This window comes from Chlorocebus sabaeus, chromosome 13 (genome assembly GCF_047675955.1).
Source record: "Chlorocebus sabaeus isolate Y175 chromosome 13, mChlSab1.0.hap1, whole genome shotgun sequence".
Taxonomy (NCBI): domain Eukaryota; kingdom Metazoa; phylum Chordata; class Mammalia; order Primates; family Cercopithecidae; genus Chlorocebus; species Chlorocebus sabaeus.
The window spans coordinates 63,381,294-63,408,504 of NC_132916.1; the positions used below are offsets into that span (position 1 = coordinate 63,381,294).

A 27,211-nucleotide genomic window follows, 5' to 3' on the forward strand; every position below is an offset into this window, starting at 1 on the left:
GGTCCCAAACTCCTGGGCTCAAGTGATTCTCCTGCCTTAGCCTCTTGAAGTGCTGGGATTACAGGGGTGAGCCACCACACCCTGACCTGAAGCAATTTTTTTGATGACCGTTTTTTCAAATTTTGATTAAAGAAACAGGTTACTGTCTTAACCATGTTGAAGTGTGCAGTTCAGTATTGTTGGTTCACACTGTTGTGAAGCAGATCTCCAAAAATTTTCCATCTTGCAAAACTGAAACGCTGTGCCCACTGAAAACAAACTTCTCTCTTCTCCTTTCCACAGGGCTGGCAACCACCATTCCACCTTGTTTCTGTGAATTTGAGTATTTTAGATACCTCTTATAGGGGAACCACACAGTATTTGTCTTGTCTTCTTGTGAATTACTTTTTTTTTTTTGAGACAGAGTCTCGCTCTTGTCTCCCAGGCTGGAGTGCAGCGGCACAATCTCAGCTCACTGCAACCTCTCTCTGCCTCCGGGATTCAAGTGATTCTCCTGCCTCAGCCTCCCAAGTAGCTGTGATTACAGGTGTCCACCACCATGCCTGGCTAATTTTTATATTTTTAGTAGAGATGGGGTTCCAGCATGGTGGCCAGGCTGGTCTTGAACTCTTAACCTCCAGTGATCCACCTGCCTCAGCCTTCCAAAGTGCTGGGATTACAGGCATGAGCCACTTTGCCTGGCCATGACTGGCTTATGTCACTTAGTATAACGTCCTGAAAGGTCATCCGTGTTGTATGTGTTCCTTTTAAGGGCATATATACAGCACGTTTTGTTTACCTGTTCATCCACTGATGGACACTGGGTTGCTTCCACTTCTACTGTGAATAGTGCTGCTACTGTTGAATATGGGTATGCAACCATCTCTTTGAGATCCTGCTTTCAATTCTGGATATGTACCAGAAGTGAGATGGACAGATTATATGATGGTTCTATTTTTACCTTTTAAAGAAATCTCCAGCCTGCTGCAGTGGCTCACACCTATAATCCCAACACTTTGGGAGGCTGAGGTGGGTGGATCACCTAAGGTTGGGAGATTGAGACCAGCCTGACCAACATAGAGAAACCCCGTCTCTACTAAAAATACAAAATTAGCCAGATGTGGTAGTGCATGCCTGAAATCCCAGCTACTCGGGAGGCTGAGGCAGGAGAATTGCTTGAACCCGGGAGGTGGAGGTTGCAGTGAGCCGAGATCGCGCCACTGAACTCCAGCCTGGGCAATAAGAATGAAACTCCATCTCAAAAAAAAAAAAAAAAAGAAAGAAAGAAAGAAAAAGAAATCTCGATGCTGTTTTTCATAGCAGTTGCATCATTTCTTAATCCCACCAACAGTGCACAAGGGTTACAGTCTCTACACATCCCACATCCTTGCCAACACTTATTTTCTGTGTGTATCTGTGTTTTTTATTTATTTATTTTTTGTTTTGTTTTGTTGGTTGTTTTTGGAGACAGAGCCTTGCTCTGTTGCCCAAGGTGAAATGCAGTGGCGTGATCATAGCTCACTGTAGCCTCGAACTCCTAGGCTCAAGTGATCCTTTATCCTCAGCATCCTGAGTAGCTGATGCACACCATCATATCCAGCTAATTTCTATTTTTATTTTTTAGAGATGGGGTCCCACTATATTGTCCAGGCTGGTCTGGAACACCTAGCCTCAAGCAATCCTTCCAGCTCAGCCCCCAACATGCTGGGATTACAGGTGTGAGCTGATATTGTCAACTTGTTATAGGGCAGCTATCACAAATCTCAATGGGGTGGAGCATGGTGGCTCACACTTGTAATCCTGACACTTCGGGAGGCCGAGGTAGGCGGCTCTCTTGAGCCCAGGAGCCCACACCAGCCTGGGCAACATGGCGAAACCCCATCTCTACAAAAAAATACAAAGAAATTAACTGGGTGTGGTGGCACACACCTCTGTAGTCCCAGCTATGCCTTGGCAGGCTGAGGTGGGAGGATCCCTGGAGCCCAGCGGGGTGGAGGCTGAAGTGAGCCATTGAACCACTGCACTCCAGTCTGGGCTACAGAACAAGACCTGGTCTTAAAAAAAACAAAAACAAAAACAAACCAAAAACCCCCAACCCCCTGCCCCTCAAAACAAACCTCAATGGTTACTTTTGTTCAGGAGAAAGAGATGATGAATGTTTTAGAAGTAAATATCTAGTTTCTATTCTTTTTTTTTTTAATTTATTTATTATTATTAAACTTTAAGTTGTAGGGTACATGTGCAGAACGTGCAGGTTTGCTACATATGTATACTTGTGCCATGTTGGTGTGCTGCATAGTTTCTATTCTTATAACTTACATTCTTCCTTGCTTACACTTAAAGTAAAATTGTTTTAAAACTTACGCAGTTGAACTCTTCCATCATTGTGGGATGAGGGGAGAGAAGGAATAAGATGGTCCCAGATATGGCTGGAGTAAACCAGCAAAATGGCAAAGTGAGTCCCTGAGTCACCTGTCAAATTGCCATCTCTGTGGTTGGGACTTCATGTACTTGGAAAGTTTCACTGAAATTTATCATTGGCAGAAACGAATTGTTTTTTGTTTCACTTTACCTTACTTCTGGTTTTCCCTGTTTAGCTTACCTGTGCCTAGGGCAAGTTGTGTTCCACATCGTTTTTCTATGTCCTCCCAAAGTAAAGCACAGATACTATTTGTGTGGGGTTTAAATGTATAATGACATAGTAACTCTTCTCTAAATGGTGCAGAGATATTGGCAAGTTTATATGATGGGAGTAAGTTTATCTCGTGTAGAATGTCCTATTAGAGTTTCTTCATCTCAGCCTTTTTGTTCTCCAGGTAAGAAAAGTTTTCAAACTCTGCCTTTTCCTTATTCTGGGTGTTGTTTTGCTTTTTTGTTTTTTTGTTTTGTTTTGAGATGGAGTCTCATTCTGTCGCCCAGGCTGGAGTACAGTGTCGCAATCTCGGCTCACTGCAACCTCCGCCTCCAGGGTTCAAGCCATTCTTCTGCCTCAGCCTCTTGAGTAGCTGGGACTACAAGCATGCGTCACCATGCCCAGCTAATTTTTGTATTTTTAGTAGAGATGGGGTTTCACCATATTGGCCAGGCTGATCTCGAACTCCTGACCTTGTGATCCGCCTGCCTCGACCTCCCAAAGTGTTGGGATTACAGGCATGAGCCACCGCTCCTGGCCCTTATTTTGTTTTTTTTTTAAGCAACAGTAACAATGACAAAATACCTCAAACAACTAATTTCCTTCTATATAATTGTGGTGTTTTCCCAAAAGCTTTTGCTTTCAAAACAACATCAAAACAAAGTCGGCTACCCTGTCACATGAAGAAGTCCTTTCTCCCTCCCAGTGGGAGGGAGTGAAACACCAGAATTCTTTGCCTGTTTTCATTTCATCCCCAGAGCCTGGGAATGTGGAGTTTCCAGGACTCCTTTAGAAATGGGTCCAGACCCATGCAGCTTAGCGGAATCATCACACAGAATTGTCGGGAAGTGAGAGAAAAGGAGAGTTTCAGTTGATGGTTACCATCTCTGAGAGCCTTACTTCTGCTCTGCACTATTTATTTTTTAATTGACAATCCTGGGAAACAGTTCTACTTTGGAACTTGGTTGCAAAGTCCCATGACTTGCTGGCCATCCACCCTAAACCCTGCATGCGCCTGATATCTTACCCTGCTGCACAGTGGAGGCAGAAATGCAGTGTCCTAAACCTGAGTGCATACTGTCCAGTTCACCCAGGATGTGAAGGAGAACAGGGCCATGGTGATGGCCCCGACATGGTGCAGGAGGAAGCAGAGATGCCTCAGGTATCTTGGTCTTATAGGCAGATGGCATTTTGGTTTTGTGCTTACATTTTCACAAACTGCTAATAATTTCTGTTCAGGATTATGTTACAAACTAATATGACATTTTGATTTTTTTTTTCCTCAGGCTATAAAATTGGTGTTAAAAATTTACTGAGGCCTGAAGTGAGAGATTTCTGGGAGAAATTAGGAAGCTATGTGGCCACTGAAGAAGAAGGGGGTCACGTGGACTTCTTCGTGCCCCTTGGAGCATCAGGTTAGCTCAGAACACCTCGTACAGAGACAGTGGCCTTGCCACTTCATGGGGATATGTTGTGAATTACTGAAATGCCCCTGGGTCAAATGATTCAGTCACATTTCATGCTTCAATTTCTTTTTTCTTTATACTTCACATATCCAGGTATTTCAGGAAAGTAGCAGTGAGGGATAGTGATGAGAGTAACCTATCTCTGCAGAAATACAGTCCCTAAATGGCAAGACCCAGCAGCATTATTTCTATTTATTCTGGAAAACACAATAAAACCAGCATCCAGGATATAAGGGAAGGTGCCTGACCATCATAGAAGCCATATCATTCAATCCGAGAAAATGTCCCCTGCCGCCTTCTGAACCTGGAGTAGGCGTGAACTTTGGTGACCAAGAACCTGAACTTGAGTTCCATCCATACCATCGTTTAGCTTTGTGGCATTAGGCAAACTTGTGGACCTCCATTTCCTCATATGAAATTTAGAACAACAGTATCTTAGTGTGTCTTAAGGACTTGTGAATATCAAGATGACATAAATATTTAAATAATAAATATAGTATATATTCTTAGATAATATTAAAAATAGCGAAGTGCTTTATAAAGATGAGTATGGCTAATGACTAAGGTTGCTGATATCATTTTAAGTGGCTGCCTGTCTAGAATCAGCAACTGTGATTCAAAGTTGATTTCTATGCTTGAAGAGAAACTTCAGAAGCATTAAGTCAAATTCACTCTTTGAGATCTGTTCAGTAAAAGCTCTGTATTCATGGACAATGTTTTACCAAGCAGAGCAGGGGAGAGGGAATGTGAAATTAAATTATCTCATGCTGTTTTGTTGTTGTTGTTGTTGTTAGCCATTCCTTGGGGAACTGTGAGTTTTAAAATTCTTTCTACTCCTCAAATTTCATAGGACTGTTGGACATATGCAAAGCAAGCCCCTGGCAGGCTTCAATCAGGCGACAGGAAAAAAAAGAATGGGAAAGAATTTTTTAAAACGTGTAAATAATTTTACAAAATTATTCCAGTTACATATATATATATTTCTTAAATCTCAATTATGTAGAAAATACACTAGTCGGGTGTGGTGGCTCACGCCTGTAATCCCAATACTTTGGGAGGCCAAGGTGGGCAGATCAACTGAGGTCAGGGTTCGGGACTAGCCTGGCCAATATGGCGAAACCCCATCTCTACTAAAAATAGAAAAAATTAGCTGGGTGTGGTGGTGGGTACCTATAATCCCAGCTACTCAGGAGGCTGAGGCAGGAGAATCTGCTGGGAGGCAGAGGTTGCTGTGAGCCAAGATCACACCACTACACTCCAACCTGGGCGACAGAATGAGACTCTGCCTCAGGAAAAAAAAAAAAGAAAGAAAATACGCATAGAAAAATCTAAAAGGAAATATACCAAAATATTAACAGCACCTATTTCAAGATGCGTTTTATAATTTCCCTACTTTTCTACTTTTGAACTTAGTTTTAAAAGACTAGGTTACAAAGAGTTGGATGGTGTGATCTCATTGTTTACAACATGCGTGAGTTGGTGTATGTATTTATAGAAAAAGATTTGGAAGGATGTATACCAAGGTGTTGACACTAGTTGGATATAAGTGAGTTTTCCTTTCTTTTTTTCTCCCTTTAATTTATTTTGTCTCAATTTCCTGTAATGAACTAATATTACTTTTATAATAAGAACAAAACAAATATTTTAAGTGAAGAAAGGACTTGGGAAAGTATTGAAAGGTAGAATAAGAATAAAGGGGGGAAAGTGGATTCAGTGACATAAAAATTATCTCAAGTGAAACAAAAAATAGGCTTCCCATCACCATTCTGGGCCCCGAAATTCTCATCAAACGTAATATTCACCTGGGTGCATCAAAGATCATTGACTTCTCAGTCCAAATATCTCTTTTCCACCACTTCAGGCATCCCTCTTAGGCTTGTCAGCCCAGTAGCTGTATCACCCTAAAATCTTGATTTCAAGTATTTATCTTTGAGAACCATTTTCAAATCATGTACTCAAATACCCCCACCACAGCAATTCTTTTCGTCTTTTTTTTTTCCCAGATGGAGTATCACTCTGTCGCCCAGGCTGGAGTGCAGTGGCGTGATCTCGGCTCACTGCAACCTCCACCTCCCGGGCTCAAGCGATTCTTCTCAGCCTCCCAAGTAGCTGGGACTACAGGCATGCGCCACCACACCCAGCTAATTTTTGTAATTTTAGTAGAGACAGGGTTTCACCATATTGGCCAGGCTGGTCTAGAACTTCTAACCTCATGATCCACCCACCTCAGCCTCCCAAAGTGCTGGGATTACAGGCATAAGCCAGCACACCTGGCCCAGCAATTCTTTATCTAAGACCTCCAGCCTACACGCTCCAACTTTTTCACTATCACCACGTCTTCATTTTTGCTTCCTTCCTTGTTAAACTTGGATTTAATGGCCCAACTTTATCATCACTCCCTTGCTAAGAATCTGAACTTCCTTGTCTTTTTTGGGTAAATCCCAATTCATTTGGCTAAATCCCAAAGTTAGTTAAAACACAACTCTCTGCACACGCTCTACCTGTGGGTACTAAAGCAGCTTTAAAGACTGTGGGAGTAAGTGATACAACTGTTCTGATTGGTCTAACTTTACTTTGGTGACATAACTGTCAAATGGGATTGCAACACTGATGAGCAATTTCCTTGGTAAATTCATTTTCACACTCTTTGAGATGACAATTTTATCTCTTCTCTTTAGACAATCTTTCAATAACCCTGTCTCTCAGCTTTGACCTCACCTTTTACTTCCCTGAGAAAACAGAATCATATGGGAACTCCCTAATTTTCCTCCCACCATCGAATCCACCACTAGCTCCACCTCTTACTTTTTATTCTGTCTCCCTTTCTGCCTTGATGGAAGCAGCACCCGTCTCAAACAAGCTCAGATACTGCACTTGGAATCTAGCCCGTTGCCTTTCATCTTCTCCAGACTTCCTACATCCAATCCTCTCCTACGCCCTCATGTCTCTCTTTATTGGATTGTTTCTATCAAACAGAAACACCTGTAGTATCTCCTGTCTTTTAAAAAAATAAAAGGACAACAAGCTTTCCCTCGCCACTTTTTCAATTGACAAGACCAGAGGTTCTCAGACTTGAGCATGCATCCATATCACCTGGAGGGCTGGTTAAACTACACATTGCTGGGTCCCACGCAGAGTTTCAGACTCAGTTAAGTCTGGGGTGGGGCTGGAGAATTTTCCTTTCTATCAAGTTTCCAGGTTATGTTGACGCTGCTGCTTCAAGGCCTTCCTTCCTCACCTCCCACACTCCCCTCAAGCTCCTCCAATAGGTCTCTGTCTCTACTGGCACTGCTTTTGGAGGACTGTAAGTGACTTCCACGTGCTCAAATCCAGTGGTCCCTGCTCCATTCCCATCTCACTTTGACTTCTTGGAAGCATCTGATGCAGAGGAATGCCCCTTCTTGAAATACTCCTTCTCTTGTTGTCCCTAATATCACCCGCTCCCTGTTTCCTCTTACCTCAGTGACCTCTTGTCTCCTTTGCAGGTTCTTCTTTCTCTGCAGGATCCTTAAATATTCTCTACGGCTTGATCCTAGCCTTTCTCCTTTTCCACATACGCACTCTCCTCCCTAGGCAGTCTCACTACTCCTATGTGTATTAGTCCTTTCTCACGCTTGGTCCGTTCTCACGCTGCCAGAGACTGGGTAATTTATAAAGGAAAGAGGTTTAATTGACTCACAGTTCTGCATGGCTGGGGAAGCAAACACGTCCTTCTTCACATGGCAGCAGGAGGGAGAAAACTAAGAGCTGAGCAAAGGAGGAAGCCCCTTATAAAACCATCAGATCTCATGAGAACTCACTCGCTCTCACGAGAAGAGGATGGGGAGATTGCCCCCTTAATTCAATTATCTCCACCTGGTCCCACCCTTGACACGTGAGGATTATTACAATTCAAGATGAGATTTTGGGTGGGGACACAGCCAAACCATATCACTATGACTCTAAATATAATTTATATGCTGAGAACCCCGAAATTTATGTCTCCAGCTCTGAAATCTCTGAGCTGTAGACTCATATCTAATTCCCACTTGGAATCTTCATACTGGATGTTTAATTTTCACATTTAATAGACACCTCAAAGTTAAATCAGACCCTTGATTGCCTCCCCAGCACCAAACCTACCCCTTCCCCAGATTCCTCCGTAAAAATATCATTCAACAGTTACTGCATAAGCCAAAAATCTGAGAATCTGAGACTCATTCTTTTTGGCATTAAATATAATTAATATACAATAAACTGTACATAACTAAAGTGTGCAATTGACTAAATTTTGACATGTGTATGCTTATCCCATGAAACCATAAGAAAAATCAAGAAGATGAACATATTCATTACCCCCAAAACTTTCCTTATGCCATTCCATAATTTCTCTGTCCTGCATCTCCCCACCCCCAACCTGAGGCAACCACTGGTCTTTCTTTCACGTATATTAGTCTTCATCTTCTGGAATTTTCCTTTTTTTTTTTTTTTTTTGAGACAGGGTCTGCTTTGTTGCCCAGGCTGGAGTGCAGTGCTGAAATCAAGGCTCAGTGCAGCCTCAACTTCCTGGGGTCAAGCGATCCTCCCACCTCAGCCTCCTGAGTAGCTGGGACTACAGGTGCACAACACCACACTTGGCTAATTGTTTTATTTTTAGTAGAGACAGGGTCTCCCTACGCTTCCCAGGCTGGTCTTGAGCTCCTAGGCTCAAGCAGTTCTCCTTCCTCAGCCTGCTGGGATCACAGACGTGCGCCATCCCACCTGGCCTAGAATTTTCCTTTTCCTTTTTTCTTTTTTAATATGGAACATTTCAAAAATTTGCAGGTCATCCATGTGCAGAGGCCATACTAATCTTCTCTGTATTGTTCCAATTTTAGTATATGTGCTGCCAAAGTGAGCACTGACCTAGAATCTTCTATAAATGGCATCATACAGTATGTATTATCTGTCTGACTTTCTTCACTCAATCATTATTTTAGATTTATCCATTCGATGCATGTATCAATGTCTCCTTTTTACTACTGGGAATTATTACATTGTACATGTATACTACACTTTGTTTATCCATTAATTTGTTGATAGATAAATTTGAGTTCTTCCTGGTTTCTGCTTTTACAAATAAAGCTGCTATGAACATATGCTTTCATTTCTCTTGGATGAATACCTGGGAGTAGAGTGGCAAGGTTATATGTAGGTGTATGTTTAACTTTATAAAAACACCAGCTAAACTGATTTCCAAAGTGACTTTAGCATTTTATATTTCCACAAGCGGTATTGAGAACTCTAGCTGCCCATCATTCTAACACTTGGTATGGCCAGTCTTTTTAATTTTAGCCATTCGGGTGGGTATGTGGTGGTATCTCATTGTGGTTTTAATTTGTATTTTCCTAATGACTAATGATGCTCAAGATCTTTTCATATGCTTATTTGCCATTCTTTTGACCATCTTAAAGACTAGGTTGTTTGTTTCTTATTCAGTTTTAAGAACTCTTTGCACATACTGGATAAGTAACTTACAAATATTTTCTCCAGTTTGTGACTTATATTTTCCTTCTTTGAACAGTTTCTTTTCAAGCAGAGTTCTTTTTTTTTTTTTTTTTTTTTTTTTTTTTGAGACAGAGTTTCGCTCTTGTTACCCAGGCTGGAGTGCAATGGCCCAATCTTGACTCACTGCAACCTCCGCCTCCCAGGTTCAAGCGATTCTCCTGCCTCAGCCTCCTGAGTAGCTGGGATTACAAGATTACAGATGCCCACCACCATGCCCAGCTACTTTTTTTATATTTTTAGTAGAGACAGGGTTTCACCATGTTGGCCAGGCTAGTCTTGAACTCCTGACCTCAGGTGATCTGCCCACCTCGGCCTCCCAAAGTGCTGGGATTACAGGCATGAGCCACTGTGCCCAGCCTGAAGTACAGTTCTTAATTTCGGTGAAATCAAATATATCAAATGTCCTTGTATAGATCATGCTTTGGCATCATATCTAAACATGATTTACCTAACCAAAGGCCACTAAGATTTTCTCCTATGTTTTTTCTAAATGATTTATAGCTTTAAGTTTGACTTTTAGGTCTGTGATCAACTTGACTATTTTTTTAATGTGATATATGAGATATGGATAGAAGTTAATTTTTTTTTTACATATGGCTAGTTGTTTCATCACCATTCTTTATAACTACTATTCTTTTTCCAATGAATTTAATTTGTACCTTTGTTGAAATCTATTGACTATGTATGTACATTGGACTCTCTATTTGATTTCATTCATGAATTTGTCAATGAAAGTGCTATAGGCATCAGTAGGTGAGAGACATCCCAAACTTTCAGCTGCTGTCATCTTGTTTCATGAAGCAATTGAAGCATTTTGGAGTATTTATTCTTGGACCACAAATAGTTAAAATAAATTACCCATTTCATTCCAAGTAATTCAACCTGTATGCTGAATTAAATAATTCAATCTATATGTTGTGCCACTGAAGGGGCTATTTTTTATTATTTATTTATTTATTTATTTTTTACTTGGAGTTCTGGGATATAAGTACAGTGTGTGTACCTTTGTTACATGGGAATACATGTGCCATGGTGATTTGCTGCACCTATCAACCCGTCATCTAGGTTTTAAGCCCTGCATGCATTAGCTATTTGTCCTAATGCTCTCCCTCCCCTTTCCCCCCAACCGTCCTAGGCCCCGGTGTATGATGTTCCCCTCCCTGTGTCCATGTGTTCTCATTGTTCAACTCCCACTTATGAGTGAGAACATGCGGTGTTTGGTTTTCCGTTCCTGTGTTAGTTTGCTGAGGATGATGGCTTCCAGTTTCATCCATGTCCCTGCAGAGGACATGAACTCATTGTTTTTTATGGCTGCCTAGTATTCCATGGTGTATATGTGCCACATTTTCTTTATCCAGTCTACCATGGAGGGACATTTGGGTTGGTTCCAAGTCTTTGCCATTGTGAACAGTGCTGCAATAAACATACGTGTGCATGTGTCCTTATAGTAGAATGATTTATAATCCTTTGGGTATATACCCAGTTATGGGATTGCTGGGTCAAATGGTATTTATGGTTCTAGATCCTTGAGCAATCACCACACCATCTTCCACAATGGTAGAACCAATTTACACTCCCCCAACAGTGTAAAAGCATTCCTATTTCTCCACAGCCTTACCAGCACCTGTTGTTTCCTGACTTTCTAATAATCACCATTCTAACTGGCATGAGATGGTACCTCATTGTGGCTTTGATTTGCATTTCTCTAATGACCAGTGATGATGAGCTTTTTTTCATGTGTTTGATGGCCTCATAAATGTCTTCTTTTGAGAAGTGTCTGTTCACATCCTTCGGCCACTTTTTGATGGGGTTGGGTTTTTTTTGTTTTTTTTTTCTTTTTTTCTTGTAAATTTGTTTAAGTTCCTTGTAGATTCTGGATATTAGCCCTTTGTCAGATGGATAGATTGCAAAAATTTTCTCCCATTCTGTAGGTTGCCTGTTCACCCTGATGATAGTTTCTTTTGCTCTGCAGAGGTGCTTTAGTTTAATTAGATCCCATTTGTCAATTCTGGCTTTTGTTGCAATTACTTTTGGTGTTTTAGTCATGAAGTCTTTGCCCAGGGAAGGGGCTAAATTTTAACCATCATATTCCATCCTGTGTTTAACTTTTTAAAATCTATCCTCTTATAATGAGACTTACCCTTTGAGTCAGACTATTTTAGAAAAAATATGTAGATTTTTCTCTTTCTTTGGGCTGGGTATTCCAAATCTGAAAATAAGCCCCAGATCAAACTCCATACCCTCTTTCCCCATCCTGTAGTTTAGTCCTCAGATTGTTTCGGCTTCAGCATTTAGGGGTGAACTATAAAGTGTTCATGGACTGTTCAATGGAGTGGTTTGAATGGAAGACGAGAACTGCTAGCGGCCTTTCTTGGCCATCTCTTTAGTGCCCGTACATAATATTTAACTGCTCTGGATTAGTCTGTTCTTGCATTGCTATAAAGAAATACCTGAGGGTGGGTAATTTATAAAGAAAAGAGGTTTAATTACTTCGTGGTTCTCCAAGCTGTATAGGAAGCATGCCACTGGCATCTGCTTGGTGTCTGGTGAGGGCCTCGGGGAGCTTATAATCACGGCAGAGGGTGAAGGGGCCGCTGGTGTGTCACATGGCAAGAGCGGGAACAAGAGAGAGGGAGGAGGTGCCACACACTTTTAAACAACCAGATCTTGTGTGAACTCAGAGTGAGAGCTCACTCATCACTAAGGGGATGGCACTAGCCATTCGTGAGGGATCTGCCCCCATGATCCAGATACCTCCTGCCAGGCCCCATCTCCAACGCTGGGGATTAGATTTCAACATGAGATTTGGAGGGAACAAATATCCAAGTTATATCATCTTCCATGGCAAAACATATGAGTAAACTAACAAAAGTATTTTTTACTATGCAGAGGCAGGAACTGAAGTTCTTTCCCAGCTGTCTCAACTAACTGGCACATTCTTTACGGCCCCCACTGGGATTGCAACTGGCTCTTACCAGCACAGTAAGTGTTATGGGAGCTGAGTGCCATGTCCAATAACACAAGCCAACTCCAGGATCATCAAAAGACAAAATCCAGTTAATAGTACTGGTATGGCTGATATCCATTACTCTCTTTCATTCCTCCCCTGAAGGAACGCTATTACTTCCCAAACTAGGTAATCTCACATCACTCAGTCATTTGCTTAGAAGAGAATTATTTATTGTACATATTTGCCCCAAACCATCATTTACAAAAACTCTGTTGAAAACGTACTCTTTAACAATTAAGCAAAGTTGCTGATCTAGAAAAATAATAAGTACAAAGAATAACTTTTCTTGGTAAAATATAGTCAATATGGTTTTATTTGGAAAAATAAATTGTAGCTATGAAGAGATGGCAAAGAGGCTGGCTTAGTTTCCATTACAGTAGCATTATCTGAGAGGAAAAACAATCAGAGAAAATACACCTGAAAGCAAACTTTCATTTAGGTACTAAAGCTGCAAATTTAGATTAAAATGTAACATGGGCTGACCAACAAGAGAGTCAAATTGCTTTGTTACGCTGACGCCAGTCATTTTCTGCTTTAAAACACCCTTGATTCCTATCAAGTAGGGCTGAGAGTGATGCAAACTATATAAAGCATTGCTTCTCTACTCCTAAATGCCAAGGGCCTTTTAGAACTTGGGAAAACTGGCACAATTGTGAAACTGGTAAGGGAAAAAATTCTTTATAGATAAAACAAAAGCGCATTGACCTAATATAGTTTTGAAGCAGAGGTCACTTGCTAATTTTAGTTAATATAGCAACATCACCAAATGATAGCATATTTGGCTCTGTGGAGAGAGGAACTGGCCTAGCAGAGCGCAGCAGGCTGTGAACACTGTTGCTGGTAATAGGGAACAGGTTTTCTTTCTTTCTTCCTCTTTTTTTTTTTTTTTTTTTTGAGACAGAGTCTTGCTGTGTCGCCAGGCTGGAGTGCAGTGGCACGGTCTCGATCTTGGCTCACTGCAACCTCTGCCTCCTGGGTTCAGGCAGTTCTCCTGCCTCAGCCTCCTGAGTAGCTGGGACTACAGGCGCCCGCCACCATGCCCAGCTAATTTTTGTATTTTTAGTGAAGATGGGGTTTCACTATGTTGGCCTGGATGGTCTTGATCTCTTGACCTTGTGATCCACCCACTTTGGCCTCCCAAAGTGCTGGGATTACAAGTGTGACCCACCACATCTGGCTGGGAACAGGTTTTCTTCTTTTCTCCTCCTCTGCCTTCCCTTCCTCCTATTCATCCTCCTTTTCCCCCTCTTGTTCTCATTCTCCTTATTTAAAAAAAAAAAAAAAAAAAAAAAAAAAAGTATGTTGTGTCTGGGTGCGGTGGCTCACACCTGTAATCCGAGCACTTTGGGAGGCCGAGGCAGGAGCATCACGAGCTCAGGAGTTAGACACCAGCCTGGCCAACATGGTGAAACCTCGTCTCTATTAAAAATACAAAAATTAGCCAGGCAGTAGTGGCATGCATCTATAGTCCCAGCTACTTGGGAGACTGAGGCACAAGAATTGCTTGAACCTGGGAGGCGGAGGTTGCAGTGAGCCGAGGTCGTGCCACTATACTCCAGCCTGGGTAACAAAGCAAGACTCTGTCTCAAACAAAAACAAAAACAAAAACATGTTGTGAAGCTTTCCACATGTCTATCAGTAACAGTAGAGGAAACAAAGCAAGTAAGGCTATGTATCCACTCAGGACAGAAAATCAAATTTAACATACCAGTGCATCATCCAGTAATTGTTTTTTAAGAAGAGAAACTTTCTTTAAGCATCTGCTATAGTCCTGTAGACAGATTTGTAGAGCGAGGTAGCAGTTTGACATAATTTAAGAAAGATAAGGATTTGGCTATGACAGGGTTGACTTTCAGTGGCCTGATGGGGAAGCCGTGTAGTGTGGGATTTCTTGTGTTTTCACTTGTAGACTGGAAAGATACAGCAATGCATTCTTCCTTAGATGACTTCTCAGCTTCCCAATGCACAATCCAGCAGTTGTTTTGTTTTTTTTTTTTAACTTTGAATGGAATACGTCAGCCTCAGCTATCAAAGAGATGCATTTGAAATGATTCATTGAATCCTTTTTGAGTTTCTAATTTTACCTTTGAAAACAGAGGATGGGTGTTTGTCTTAGTCTTCTAATGAGAAACGATAATAAACTCAATACAAATGCAACTAAGTTTTTGTTGTACTTTAAACAGGACGTAGAATTCTTTCATCTGAGCTCAAGCCTGCAATAATAACAGAAGAAAATCTTGTCAGTTCTTAGTGATTGGCTGGGATCCCAATGGGGAAAGGCCCCCTCTTCCATCTACTTCTGCGAAGCAAAGCTACAGACATGGTCCAGCTTCGCAGACTTCCTAGAAGAAACCTTGAAAACAGTAAGGAAGCAGCTGTATCCTCTCTTCAAGGAACTGCAGAAGAGCATCAGTGGCAGGATGATAGGTAAGCAGTCTTGCTACTTCTGTTGCAGGTTAATTATGAAGTTGCTTTCACATCCCGAGTGAATACTAGTTGTGGCGCAAGTAAAATTTTAACTCCAGTAAAACTTTATCTCCTAGGTTGCTCACACTTCCTTTCAAATGTAATGAATACCTGTTAAGAACAAATATATTCAGGTTCAAAAATGTTGAAGCTGGTTCTTATTTTAACATTTTACCACCTTATTAATTCTTTGTCACTTATTTACCTGGACACAATTTGCTGTTTGCTAAGCCAGAGAGCTGTGCACTTTTCCCACTAGAGTTTGCTCTGAAAGTTAAGCACCTCTTATACCCCAGCAACTATTACATAAATTGTTCTACAATTTAAATTCTATTTATTTTCTATCTAAAAAATATAATTTAGTGATGGGCTCCATGGGCCTTTGCTGAGTCTATTGGACATGGTTGAATGAATTTTTCCATTCACATTCCAGCCCCATGATGGAATGAATGATCACAGCAGAGCCCTTTGAAAACCATTTACTTCCTCCACTTTGCATCTTTTCCTAAATTAGTCCATTCTGTAAAATTAAGTATATTTCACCATCTAGGTAAAGAGTTTTTCTTTTTCTCATCTGCAACTATTCATATCTATTCAATTTTTCCCCTACTACTTTCCGCCTGACTAAAACACCGTATGAATCAAATCACCCTCTATCTATGCCTTTCTTCTTTTCCTCTGCCCAGCTCCATATTTAAGGTCTGTTTACATAGTTACCATCTACACAAGAGCTGTAACACACAAGTGTGCATGCAGATATCTGTCAATATGTGTCCTATGTCTCTTTACAGAAATGCCTCCAAAACAGGGATTTGCCTTCCTGCTTATTTGTACTACCTACTCTATCACATTTAGGAGGTGTTCAACCATTATTTAAAAATGGTTATGAAGTTGTAAACACGGAGAAAGTATTTCTCCTAGTTCTTTCTTTCTTTCTTTTTTTTTTTTTAGACAGAGTTTCACTTTTGTCCCCCATGCTGCAGTGCAATGGTGCGATCTCAGCTCATTGCAACCTCCGCCTCCCGGGTTCAAGGGATTCTCTTCCCTCAGCCTCCTGAGTAACTGGGATTACAGGCATGCACCACCATGCCCAGCTAATTTTTGTATTTTTAGTAGAGACAGGGTTTCACCATGTTGACCAGGCTGGTCTCAAACCCCCGACCGCAAGTGATCCGCCCATCTCAGCCTCCCAAAGTGCTGGGATTACAGGCGTGAGCCACCGTGCGCAGCCTATTTTTCGTATTTTTAGTAGAGACGGGGTTTCGCCATGTTGGCCAGGTTGGTCTCAAACTCCCGACCTCAAGTGATCTGCCCGCCTCAGCCTCCCCAGTAGCTGTCACACCTGGCTAAAGATAAGAGTATTTATGAAATAATATACGTAGGCAATGAGAAGAAAATGGAAAAATAATTTTTTTTTTTTTTTTTTTTTTGAGACGGAGTCTCACTCTGTCACCCAGGCTTGAGTGCGGTGTCACGATCTTGGCTCACTGCAAGCTCCACCTCCTGGGTTCACACCATTCTCCTGCCTTAGCCTCCCGAGTAGCTGGGACTACAGGTGCCTGCCACCACGCCCAGCTAATTTCTTTTTGTAGTTTTTTAGTACAGACGGGGTTTCACTCTGTTAGCCAGAATGGTCTTGATCTCCTGACCTTGTGATCCGCCCGCCTCGGCCTCCCAAAGTGCTGGGATTACAGGTTTGAGCCACTGCACCCGGCCCGACAATTTTTTAAATAACTGCATCGTGTTAAAAATATTTTAAAAATTAAAAGATGTCTGTGTATGTATGTTTGCATGTTATTTACTTTGGACTTTAAAATATTTATATATTTGAAGCCTGGTGCAGTGGCTCAGCCTGTAATCCCAACAGTTTGGGAAGCTGAGGCAGGTGGATTGCTCGAGCTCAGGAATTTGAGACCAGCCTGGGCAACATGGCAAAACATCGTCTCCACAGAAAAATAGAAAAATTAGCTGGATGTGGTGACGTGTGCCTGTAATCCCAGCTACTCAGGAGGCTGAAGCACGAGAACTGCTTGAGCCGGAGAGGTAGAGGTTGCAGTGAGCTGAGATTGTGTCACTGCACTCCAGCCTGGGCAACAGAGTGAGACCCTATCTCAAAAAAAAAAAAAAAAATGTCTATTTGAGCATAAAGATAAAGGAGAAGATAGAGGAACTTCTGGTAGGATCAAGAGTCTAACATTTAAACTTATTGAGCTCCTTTTTACATGCTCTCTCCTTATTGTCCAATTTATACATTTCATTCAATATCAGCTTTGCCAGAGTGGGCACTTTTTATATGCTAGACATTTAGATTACTTTGGTTCATTTTATATTTTATCATAGTAGAAATCCTCATTGGGTAATAGAAGTTTTACTGCTATTGTTTGCATTTTTATCCACTAAAAAACAACTGTGGGTCTAGTACGATGGCTCATGTCTGTAGTCCCAATGCTTTGGGAGGCTGAGGTGGGTAGATTGCTTAAGGCTAGGAGTTTGAGACCAGCTTGGGAAACATAGCAAGACTCCACCTCTACAATAAGTTAAAAAATTGGCTGGCCGCAGTGGCTCACGCCTGTAATCCCAGCACTTTGGGAGGCCGAGGCAAGAGGATCACTTGAGGTCAGGAGTTCGAGACTAGCCTGGCCAACATGGTGAAACCTGGTCTCTACTAAAACTCCAAAAAAAAAAAAAAAAAAATAGATGGGCGTGGTGGCAGGCGCCTGTAATATCAGCTTCTCAGGAGACTGAGGAGGCGGAGGTTGCAGTGAGCCCAGATTGCGCCACTGCACTCCAGCCTAGGTGACAAGAGTGAGATTCCATCTCAAAATAAATAAATAAATAATAGTTAAAAAAGTAAGCAGGCATGGTGGTGCACGCCTATAGTCCCAGCTACTTGAGAGGCTGAGGCGGAAGGATCATTTGAGCTCAGGGAATCAAGGCTGCAGTTAAGATTTTGTCACAGCACCCTAGCCTGAGCAACAGAGTAAGATCCTGTCTCAAAAAAAAAAAAAAAAAAAAAAAAGGCAACTGTGAGGACTGAGTTGTTGTTTTTAAATCACATTTCTTGCATAAATCAATTACAGGGCATGTGGCCTTATATTTACAGGGCAGTTTATGTTTGACACCATGGGTATGACCAACATTCTGAACAACCAAGAGACTGCACAAGCTCTGGCAGATAGATTGATGGAGTTGTCAAAAGAAGATTCTGTAAGTGTTTTCTCTGAAGAAAGTAAACTATGAAAACCAACATTTAAATAAATTCTGTTTGCAGTTATTGTTAATTTTTTTGACCAGTTTATCCCTTTCAGCGCACAGTTCCTCAGAGAAATGACATCAGTTTATGAGAACAGTCACTAAGGGATTCTGGGCACAAGATGTGTTAAGTACACAAGACAGACAAGTAGGAAAATCTTCTAGGTTATTTAAAGTTTATTACATTGTGCCCTGTTTTCTGTCTTGTGCTTAATTTCAGTCAGAAGTGACTTTTTATAGATATATATGTAAAACATGCTAGTGGCTTTATATTTCACATAAACTTTACTCAACAGTGAAACCAATTCCTAGTTTGAGGAGAAACCTGAGAAAGTGTGACCCAGATGTGAAAAGATGAAGGGAAGGGGGCTAGATGAGAGGAAGGGAAAGAGAACACAACAGAACAGAAAGAAGCAAATCAGTAATTCGGTTGGGGTTGGGTGTAGGAGAAGCCCAAAGAAACAATTTCATCAGACACAGATCCAAGATTCTCTCTCATTAAGGTCAGTCTACACTTCAGAAAACAGTGAGAAGAAGCCAGTTCACATTTCAGAAAATGGTGAGAGGTCAGTCTCCAGACAGCTCTCACAGCCCCAAAGAGGACAGCTTGGCTATAGGAAAATGCAGTGTAGCCAGGCTCACACCTTTAATCCCAGCACTTTGGGAGGCAGAGGCAGGCAGATCATTTGAGGTCAGGAGTTGGAGACCAGCCTGGCCAACATGGTGAAACCTCATCTCTACTAAAAATACAAAAATTAGCTGGTCATGGTGGTGGGCACCTGTAATCCCAGTTACTCAGAGGGCTGAGGCAGGAGAATCGCTTGAACCCGGAGGTGGAGGTTGCAGTGAGCTGGGGTCGTGCCACTACTGCACTCCAGCCTGTGTGACAGAGACTCTATCTCAAAAAAGAAAGAAAGAAGAAAGAAAGAAAGAAAGAAAGAAAGAAAGAAAGAAAGAAAGAAAGAAAGAAAGAAAGAAAGAAAGAAAGAAAGAAAATGCAACGTGCAGCTCTCCATCTGAGGGAAGTCAGGAATACGAATAGGATGGAGATAGGGCTGATGTTAACATATTCAATAACCTAAATTCTCCAGTTTCCAAGGAATTCTCAAGGAGAGTCTCATCTTTCTTTTCCACCATCATAATTCTACTTTGTGGGTGAGTTTCACACTGTCTGCACACGTTCTCTCTCCTTATTATCGAGTATCTGCTCCTGTTTCAGTGTGGCTTCTGGGTCTGCACCAGGCATCTCTGGGCGTAGCTGTCCTGCACTGGGTGGGGGCTGCGAAGCTGCATTAGCTGTAGTTTGTCTTCTGTGAAGTCTCAGCTACGCAGTGAGGCTCAGGCAGCCCAATGACGAAAGGCCTTTGGCGAGTCTTGCTGATAAAATGAGCAGGGATATTCACAGAGATGCCCCCGCACTGTCTCCCAAAACACCGAAGGATTACTCAGCGTGCTCGGTGTCAGTTCAGTGTACTTATTTCCACCTAATTATTTAAAAATAACCATGTATGATATAATTTGGATGGTGCTCAAACCTATAGCCTGAGAGGGAACCAAATTTGAGAGGCCCAGCATGTTTTTCCTAGCAATTCTGCTACCGCAGCCTCTTTCCCAGGCCGCCTTCTTCCCCGTGAAAGACGACAAGATCCCTCCTGTTCCCTTTCCTCATTTGTCCGAGGGGATGGTGTGGGCCACTTTGGTTCCAAAGATCTTGAGAGACCCTCCCATGAAACTTTGGTGTCTTAACTGGATTGTGACAAATTGTTGAGAACCAAGAGTACGTATGGTAACTGGAATATGAGATTAACTAGAAAGTCTCATGTACTGACTCGAATTGAGTACTAGTCGCTCTGTTTTCTGGACATGTAAATTAATTAGGTAGAAAGCTGAAATCCCTGCTAAAAAGTGTGTTCTCTCTTCTGCTGCACTGTTAACACCTGTATTTCAGATGAATGTTTTTTGTTTTTTTGTTTTTGTTTTTTGTTTTTTGAGACGGAGTCTCGCTCTGTCGCCCAGGCTGGAGTGCAGTGGCCGGATCTCAGCTCACTGCAAGCTCCGCCTCCCAGGTTTATGCCATTCTCCTGCCTCAGCCTCCCGAGTAGCTGGGACTACAGGCGCCCGCCACCTCGCCCGGCTAGTTTTTTGTATTTTTTTTTTTTTTATCAGAGGCGGGGTTTCACCGGGTTAGCCAGGATGGTCTCGATCTCCTGACCTCGTGATCCGCCCGTCTCGGCCTCCCAAAGTGCTGGGATTACAGGCTTGAGCCACCGCGCCCGGCCTCAGATGAATGTTTTAAATGGGAATTTTTCTTGGCGGGGCGGGGGGCATTCTTTAGGACAAACCTCTGGAATTTTTGTCATATTTTCTGCTGAAGAAACGTGGTAAAGAGATCAAAGATTTTGAAGGAAATGTTATTCCAAGAAAATGTGACCCAAAGACAACATTCAGTTTATTCACGAAGGTAAAGTTGCTGCTGAATTTTTATGCCATTGCTTTTCTGTAGAGTTAGACCCACGTGATAAAGAAATTCATAAACCATTATATAAGCTCTATTGGGAAGCTTTAACTTGTCATTTCTCCAAAGAATTTTATTTTCATGAAGTATTATTAAAAAGGGTGTTTTGTAGTTTCATAATATGAGTAATACTTAAGCCACTGAAAAGCATGACCTGCACTATGTTAACTTGAGCAGCACTATTTGGTTGTGGGGGAAAGTTAGAAATTTGCATTTTGCTTTGCCATTTATACAGTTGAGCCCTGAGAGAACTTCAGGGGAATTTTTTTTGAGGGTGGTGAAACTAAGAATAGTTCTGTTTTTTCTTAGCTGAGATTCAAATTCATTGAAGAAAAAAAATGGGTTTAAAGTGAGTTCTGACTGGGCGCGGTGGCTCACGCTTGCAATCCCAGCACTTTGGGAGGCCCGGGTGGGCAGATCATTTGAGGTCGGGAGTTCAAGACCAGCCTGGCCAACATGGTGAAACCGCATCTCTACTAAAAATACAAAAATTAGCTGGGCATGGTGGCACGCCTGTAATCCTAACTACTCAGGAGACTGAGGCAGAAGAATCACTTGAATCCGGGGAGGTTCAGTGAGCCAAGGTTCACTTGAACCTGGGGAGGTTCAGTGAGCAGAGGTCACACCACTTCACTCCAGCCTGGGCAACAGAGTGACACTCTGTCATAAATAAATAAATAAATAAATAAATAATAAAGCTAATTCGTCAGGCAAAAAAGAATAATTTTGCAAGTACTATATTCAGAATCCAAGCATTCTTGGTTACATGAAATAACCAGGATTCAAGAAATGCTGAGAATTATGTTTTCATTCACATAGCTGATTTCTATGTAGGGGAAAATACTGTTTTAGAACCATTTTATGTCCACAGAGAAGTCACCTTTGATGTTTGAAGGCGTGGGATGGCAGTCCCTAACACAAACTCACCATGGGGGGCTGTTAGGAGTAAGAGACTTATGAGCACCCCTAGCAGGCAAATCATTTGTTGCCCTATTAACCTGATATTCTGGAAGTATTTGTTAATGCTTCTTTAAAGGACAGTGCAGGGCCGGGCAGGAGCACACACGGAGGACTGCTGGTGGCAGCATCCCCTCTGCCTGCTACCCCAAATGAACTCAGCAGCACATACCTGCCGTCATTAAGACCTATGCTCGGCTGGGCGCAGTGGCTCACGCCTGTAATCCCAGCCCGTTGGGAGGCCAAGGTGAGTGGATCACTTGAGGCCAGGAGTTTGAGACCAGCCTGGCCAACATGGTAAGACCCCGTCTCTACTAAAAATACTAAAATTAGCCAGGCGTGGTGAGGCACACCTGTGGTTCCAGCTACTTGGGAGGCTGAGGCAGGAGAATCGCTGATCCAGGGAGGTAGAGGTTGCAGTGAGCCAAGATTACGCCATTGCACTCCAGCCTGGGCAATAGAGCCAGACCCTATCTCAAAAAAAAAAAAAAAAAAAGACCTACCTTTCTGCTGTTACCATAGCACAACCCTTACTTTAGTCCTCCCCTTCCCCCACAAAGTGCCCAAGTGGCTTATTCTGCCCAATCACCTGATAAAAGCATCTCCCTGGGAAAGGAGTCTTTATTTTATTTATTTATTTATTTATTTGAGATGGGGCCTCGCTCTGTCACCCATGCTGGGGTACAGTGGCACAATTATAGCTCACCATAGCCTTGAAATCCTGGGCTCAAGCCATCCTCCTGGTTCAGCCTCCCAATGTGCTGGGATTACAGGCCTGAGCCACCAGGCCCAGCCATCCCAAGAGGAGTCTAAATGCCTTCCAGGGATATCTAAGCCCTTTACAGGCTGGAGCTCTGCTTGCTGGCCGCCCTGCCCCTAAATCAACCTTTTCAGGAAACTTCTCAAGCAGAGGGCAATTCCTCATCTTTTTAGTTTCATTCTCTAAATATTTGCAGGCGCTAACCACATGCTAGACCTTCTGCTAAATCCTGGGACTGGGCAGCAAAATAAGACAGTTCCTGCCTTTGTGGAGGATGAGGCCAATACATAAATAGGTGGTGCAGCATGATTAGCGCCCGTTAACAGGACGCGCGGGCTGGGATGGGAATCCCGGGGTGGGAACGCCAGATGGGCATTTGGTCCAGACTCCCCTTTCTGCTTGTCAGAGGCTGCCGCTTTTGTCTCATTATGCCAGCCACGATCTCTTTGAAATTCGTGGAGATAATTCTTCCCAAAAGGGTGGACATAGTCTCCATCCATCCTTTAGCCTATGAAAACCTGAAAAACAGCACCCAGGCCTCTAATACCACTCATTTTCCCTTGGTTCACTAAAGGGAAAGATCAACTTATATAACCCCATTACGCAGGTTCCAAATTCTTCTGAAGTCCTTTCAACATCTGCTGATTCCTGACTCCCTGGAAACTTTATTGGATTCTTTCACCCACTTTTATTCCTAAGGGTGAAGCTATCGCCTCAAACCCCAGGCATACAGATCCCAGAAAAGCCCCTCTTTGTAGCAAGAAAGCAATAAGGACAAAACTAAGGTGCTTCCTCCTCTGAAGTGCCACTCTCACATTTGAAAGACCTAACTCTTGGTGAGAACCGTTTCTGGGATCATTGACACCTAAGGGAACGATGACTTGGAGCAGTTCCTCTGAGACTCTTTCTCCTCAAGTTCCTCTGCCAAATAAAATTCAAACTGAATGACGTCTTTTCAACTGGCTGTTGACCCGAACAGCTAATCATGTTCATAAAATAATGCATGAAATTTGGGCTGAAAGTTCCTTATTGCTGGAAATCAGGCCCTCTATTGCTACATTGTCTGCCTGTAATAAAACTGGAAAAATGCAAAACTCCTTAATGCCTGGAAATTTCTTTGATTTTTTAAAAAATTGAATTAGCAAAAATACGTATTCGATTCTCATTTGATTCTCTACTATTTAACACGAAAGAGCTTGGGCACAAAGCCCACAAAAGAAATGCAGAGACCTCTAGGAGGAAGAACCACAGCTAAATGTCAGTGTTGAATTAGGATAATAATAGAAAAGCTGATTTTCCTTACATTAGGGTTTATATTTAAAACTGGATATTCACTCAGAAGCCTCAGGAGACAAAGGAGGGGAAAGTGAACGCTTCTCTGAGATAATTGTTTTAAAGACCCTTCCAGCCGGGTGCAGTGGCTCACGCCTATAATCCCGACACTTTGGAAGGCCAAGGTGGGTAGATCACCTGAGGTCAGGAGTTCGAGACCAGTCTGGCCAACATGGTGAAATCTTGTCCCTACGAAAAACACAAAAATTAGCCGGCATGGTGGCAGGTGCCTGTAATCCCAGCTACTCAGGAGGCTGAGGCAGGAGAATCCCTTGAACCTGGGAGGCAGAGGTTGCAGTGAGCCAAGATTGCAGCACTGCATTCCAGCCTGGGTGACAAGAGCAAGACCCCATCTCTCACACACACACAAAAAAAAACCCTCCCAGAGAGGCTTGTGTAATAGGGATTATCTGTCAAATCCAGGACTGTGTGTGTGTGTCCATCCATGTATATCTATCTATCCATCCACCTACCTACCTACCTATCTACCTACCATCCTGCTGCCCAGTGATTATTTGCTCCTGGTTTTTGTCTGCGTATAATGTTTACACTGATACCATGCAACCATGGTGATGGCTGGCCGCCAGAATTATAATTGTTCCTGAACTCTACCTGTCATTTTCACAACTATTTCTGGCCCCTAATCCAGGCAGCTGAGTGTTTGCTGGCAGAAGCATCAGTAATGACTAGAATGTCTCTGGAAAATAGTGTCTGCCTATGCTCCATCCTAGAGAAAAATTCCTAACATGTTCTCCGAGCTTTTTTTTAATAGTCTTCCTTATATGTCCTGGAGAGCCAAGGCAAAGACCCACCAACCCAAAATGATCGTTGTCTTATAAATGTGCAAAGTTTCTGCCATGTTACTTCCTCTGAATTCATCCATAAAAACTAAGTAAAAGATAGCATCGGAATCTAAAATTAAGCTGTAAAAATTCTGGCAGTTAAACATATAATATAAAATGAGTGACCTTGCCAATTTTAGGTTCGAACAAAATTACTATGCCGAATCAATGTCCTATCCACAAAGAAAAAATTAGATTTAAAAACGTAAGTTGCTGCTGAGCCGGAATGTGAAACAAAGCCCAATTGTAAGTGAGCAGGTTCTAAAATAGCCAAGGTGGTCTGGGGGTTCCATGATGACACCTGAATTTTAATGCATAAACTTTCGTGTGAGCCTGTGTAGTCAGGTGATCTCCCAGAGACAGATGGCTCCCTTATCTGTGAGATCCACAATACAATTGTGTGCTGTTTGCATTATCTTAATCTTGGTCCAACTTGAGAGTTTTTGTTTTTGGTTTTTGAGACAGCCTCACACCATCACCCACGCTTGAGTGCAAGAGACTGGCTGGGCACCGTGGCTCACGCCTGTAATCCCATCACTTTGAGATCCCAAAGCAGGAGGAGCACTTGAATCTGAGACCAGCCTGGGCAACATAGTGAGACCTTGTCTCTAAAAAAAAAAAATGAACAAAATTAGCCAGGCATGGTGGCGTGTGCCTGTAGTCCCAGCCACTTGGGAGGCTGAGGTGGGGGGATCAATTGAGCTTGGGAGGTGGAGGCTGCAGTGAGCCAATATTGCACCACTGCACTCCAGCATGGGTGAAAAAGTGAGACCCTGTCTCAAAACGAAACAAAGTAGATCTCCTCCCTCCGCCCAAACCTTAAGTATGGATACATGCCAGGCTGGTATGAGACAGCCACAGAGCAGAGGACAAAAGAAATCATAAGAAGACTCCCTGGAGCAGACAGGAAGCACTTAGGCTCAGGCGGGACCTCCTGCCATCTAGGACTAGAGCTAGCTGGCTGCAGCTTTGCAGACCTGGGTTCTTCTGCAGAGGCTCAGGCTGCCAGAGCAATGTGGCATCTCCAAAATAAAAATTTGTTTTTGCCTCAGTAGAGTAAGGTAAAAGGAGTCTTGGTTACAAATTGAAGTTATTCTTCCAGCATCATCCCTGGACATCCAAGGGTTGCCATTGGTAGTTTCGTCGTTGATGAGGAAGGCAGCAATAACGACCGCTGACCATGATCGTCCCTCAACATAAACACAGGACCATTGCTCTGTTGCTAGGGTGGACCCTGCGGTGCTGCAGGCAGCAGGGGTGGGGGTGGAGGGCTTTTTAAAAAAATGTGCTAAGTTTTAGGGAGGCCACAGTAAGAATAGTTAACAAGGTAGTGAAGAAAGAATAAGCCTTATTTAAATATGCAGGTCTAGAAAGGGTATGCAAACTGTTTTTGACACATTTTCACTTGGTGGAAAAAAAAGGAGTGAGTTTTGTGAGCTTTTCCTTCTGGATCTTAAAAATAAAATAACCTATTTGCCCTCAACTGAGAAGGAACAGAGCAGAGCTGAGGCAGAAGCCTCTTACCTAGCCAGGCTCGGTGGCTCACGCCTGTAATTCCAGCACTTTGGGAGACCGAAGCGGGTGGATTACCTGAGGTCAGGAGTTCCAGACCAGCCTGGCCAACATGGTGAAACCCCATCTCTACTAAAAATACAGAAATTAGTGGGGCGTGGTAGCGGGCCCTGTAAGCCCGCTCCTCAGAAGGCTGAGGCAGGAGAATTGCTTGAACCTGGGAGGCGGAGGTTGCAGTGAGCCGAGATTGTGCCATTGCACTCCAGCCTGGGTGACAGAGTGAGACTCCGTCTCAAGAAAAAGAAAAAAAAGAAGTCTGTTAGCCAGGAATGTGTGTGAGTCTCTAAGCCTGGGAGGAGCCCCAGGCCAGCACGACTCCCCTGGCTCCCAGGGAAGAGGGAGCTTTGCTGGATTTAGTTTCAAGTATTATGTAGTTCAAAGGAAGCAAAGGCTATTTTTAAAAACCATAAAATTTAAGAGTGGCATCCCATTTGCAAGCACTTAACTCATTGTGTGTAGGGAACACTGTGGTTGGGGCTGAAGGCAGAGGCTTCTGAGGGCCTCCTGCAGGCACAGTACTGAGTTTTCAGAGATGCCAAGATCTGCCTCCAATAACCAAGTTTCCATTCAATCTTCAGGAAAGAAGTGTTGTAGAAGACAATTCTTGGGACACAAAGTCCAGGCTCAGCAAAAATGATTTAAATTTTGAAGCACTGATTAATCTGGTAAGCTAATTATTACATAATGTAGATTTACCACTGGTTTTGCTCCTGACAGTGAAATTTCAGCCTTTATTCTGGTTAGTTCTTTGTTTTCCTTGAAAATTTCCCTTTGGGGGATTAAAAGAAAAACCTCAAGTATAATTACAGATAATTCAGCTGGCAGACTTATTTTTCAATTAAGCCCTGGACTGAAAAGAAGTTGTGCCAGAAGGACAGCAGTGTAACCATCTTGGAGCAAAA

The 27,211-nt window shown here is 42.6% G+C and overlaps 1 protein-coding gene and 1 non-coding gene across 2 annotated transcripts in view; one reads left to right on the forward strand and one right to left on the reverse strand.

Annotated features, from left to right (window-relative positions):
• Positions 1-27,211, forward strand: part of ECT2L (epithelial cell transforming 2 like) — a 110,066-nt gene that overhangs the window by 53,873 nt on the left and 28,982 nt on the right. Inside the window, exons 9-13 of the mRNA XM_073022536.1 lie at positions 3,898-4,026; positions 12,493-12,585; positions 14,858-15,040; positions 18,183-18,286; positions 26,888-26,974. Of these exons, the coding sequence (XP_072878637.1) occupies positions 3,898-4,026; positions 12,493-12,585; positions 14,858-15,040; positions 18,183-18,286; positions 26,888-26,974 (596 nt within the window). The remainder of the gene's footprint in view (positions 1-3,897; positions 4,027-12,492; positions 12,586-14,857; positions 15,041-18,182; positions 18,287-26,887; positions 26,975-27,211) is intronic.
• On the reverse strand, positions 8,851-8,957 carry LOC119625403 (U6 spliceosomal RNA). Its single transcript, XR_005241611.2, has one exon. It is a non-coding gene; the product is annotated as a U6 spliceosomal RNA (small nuclear RNA).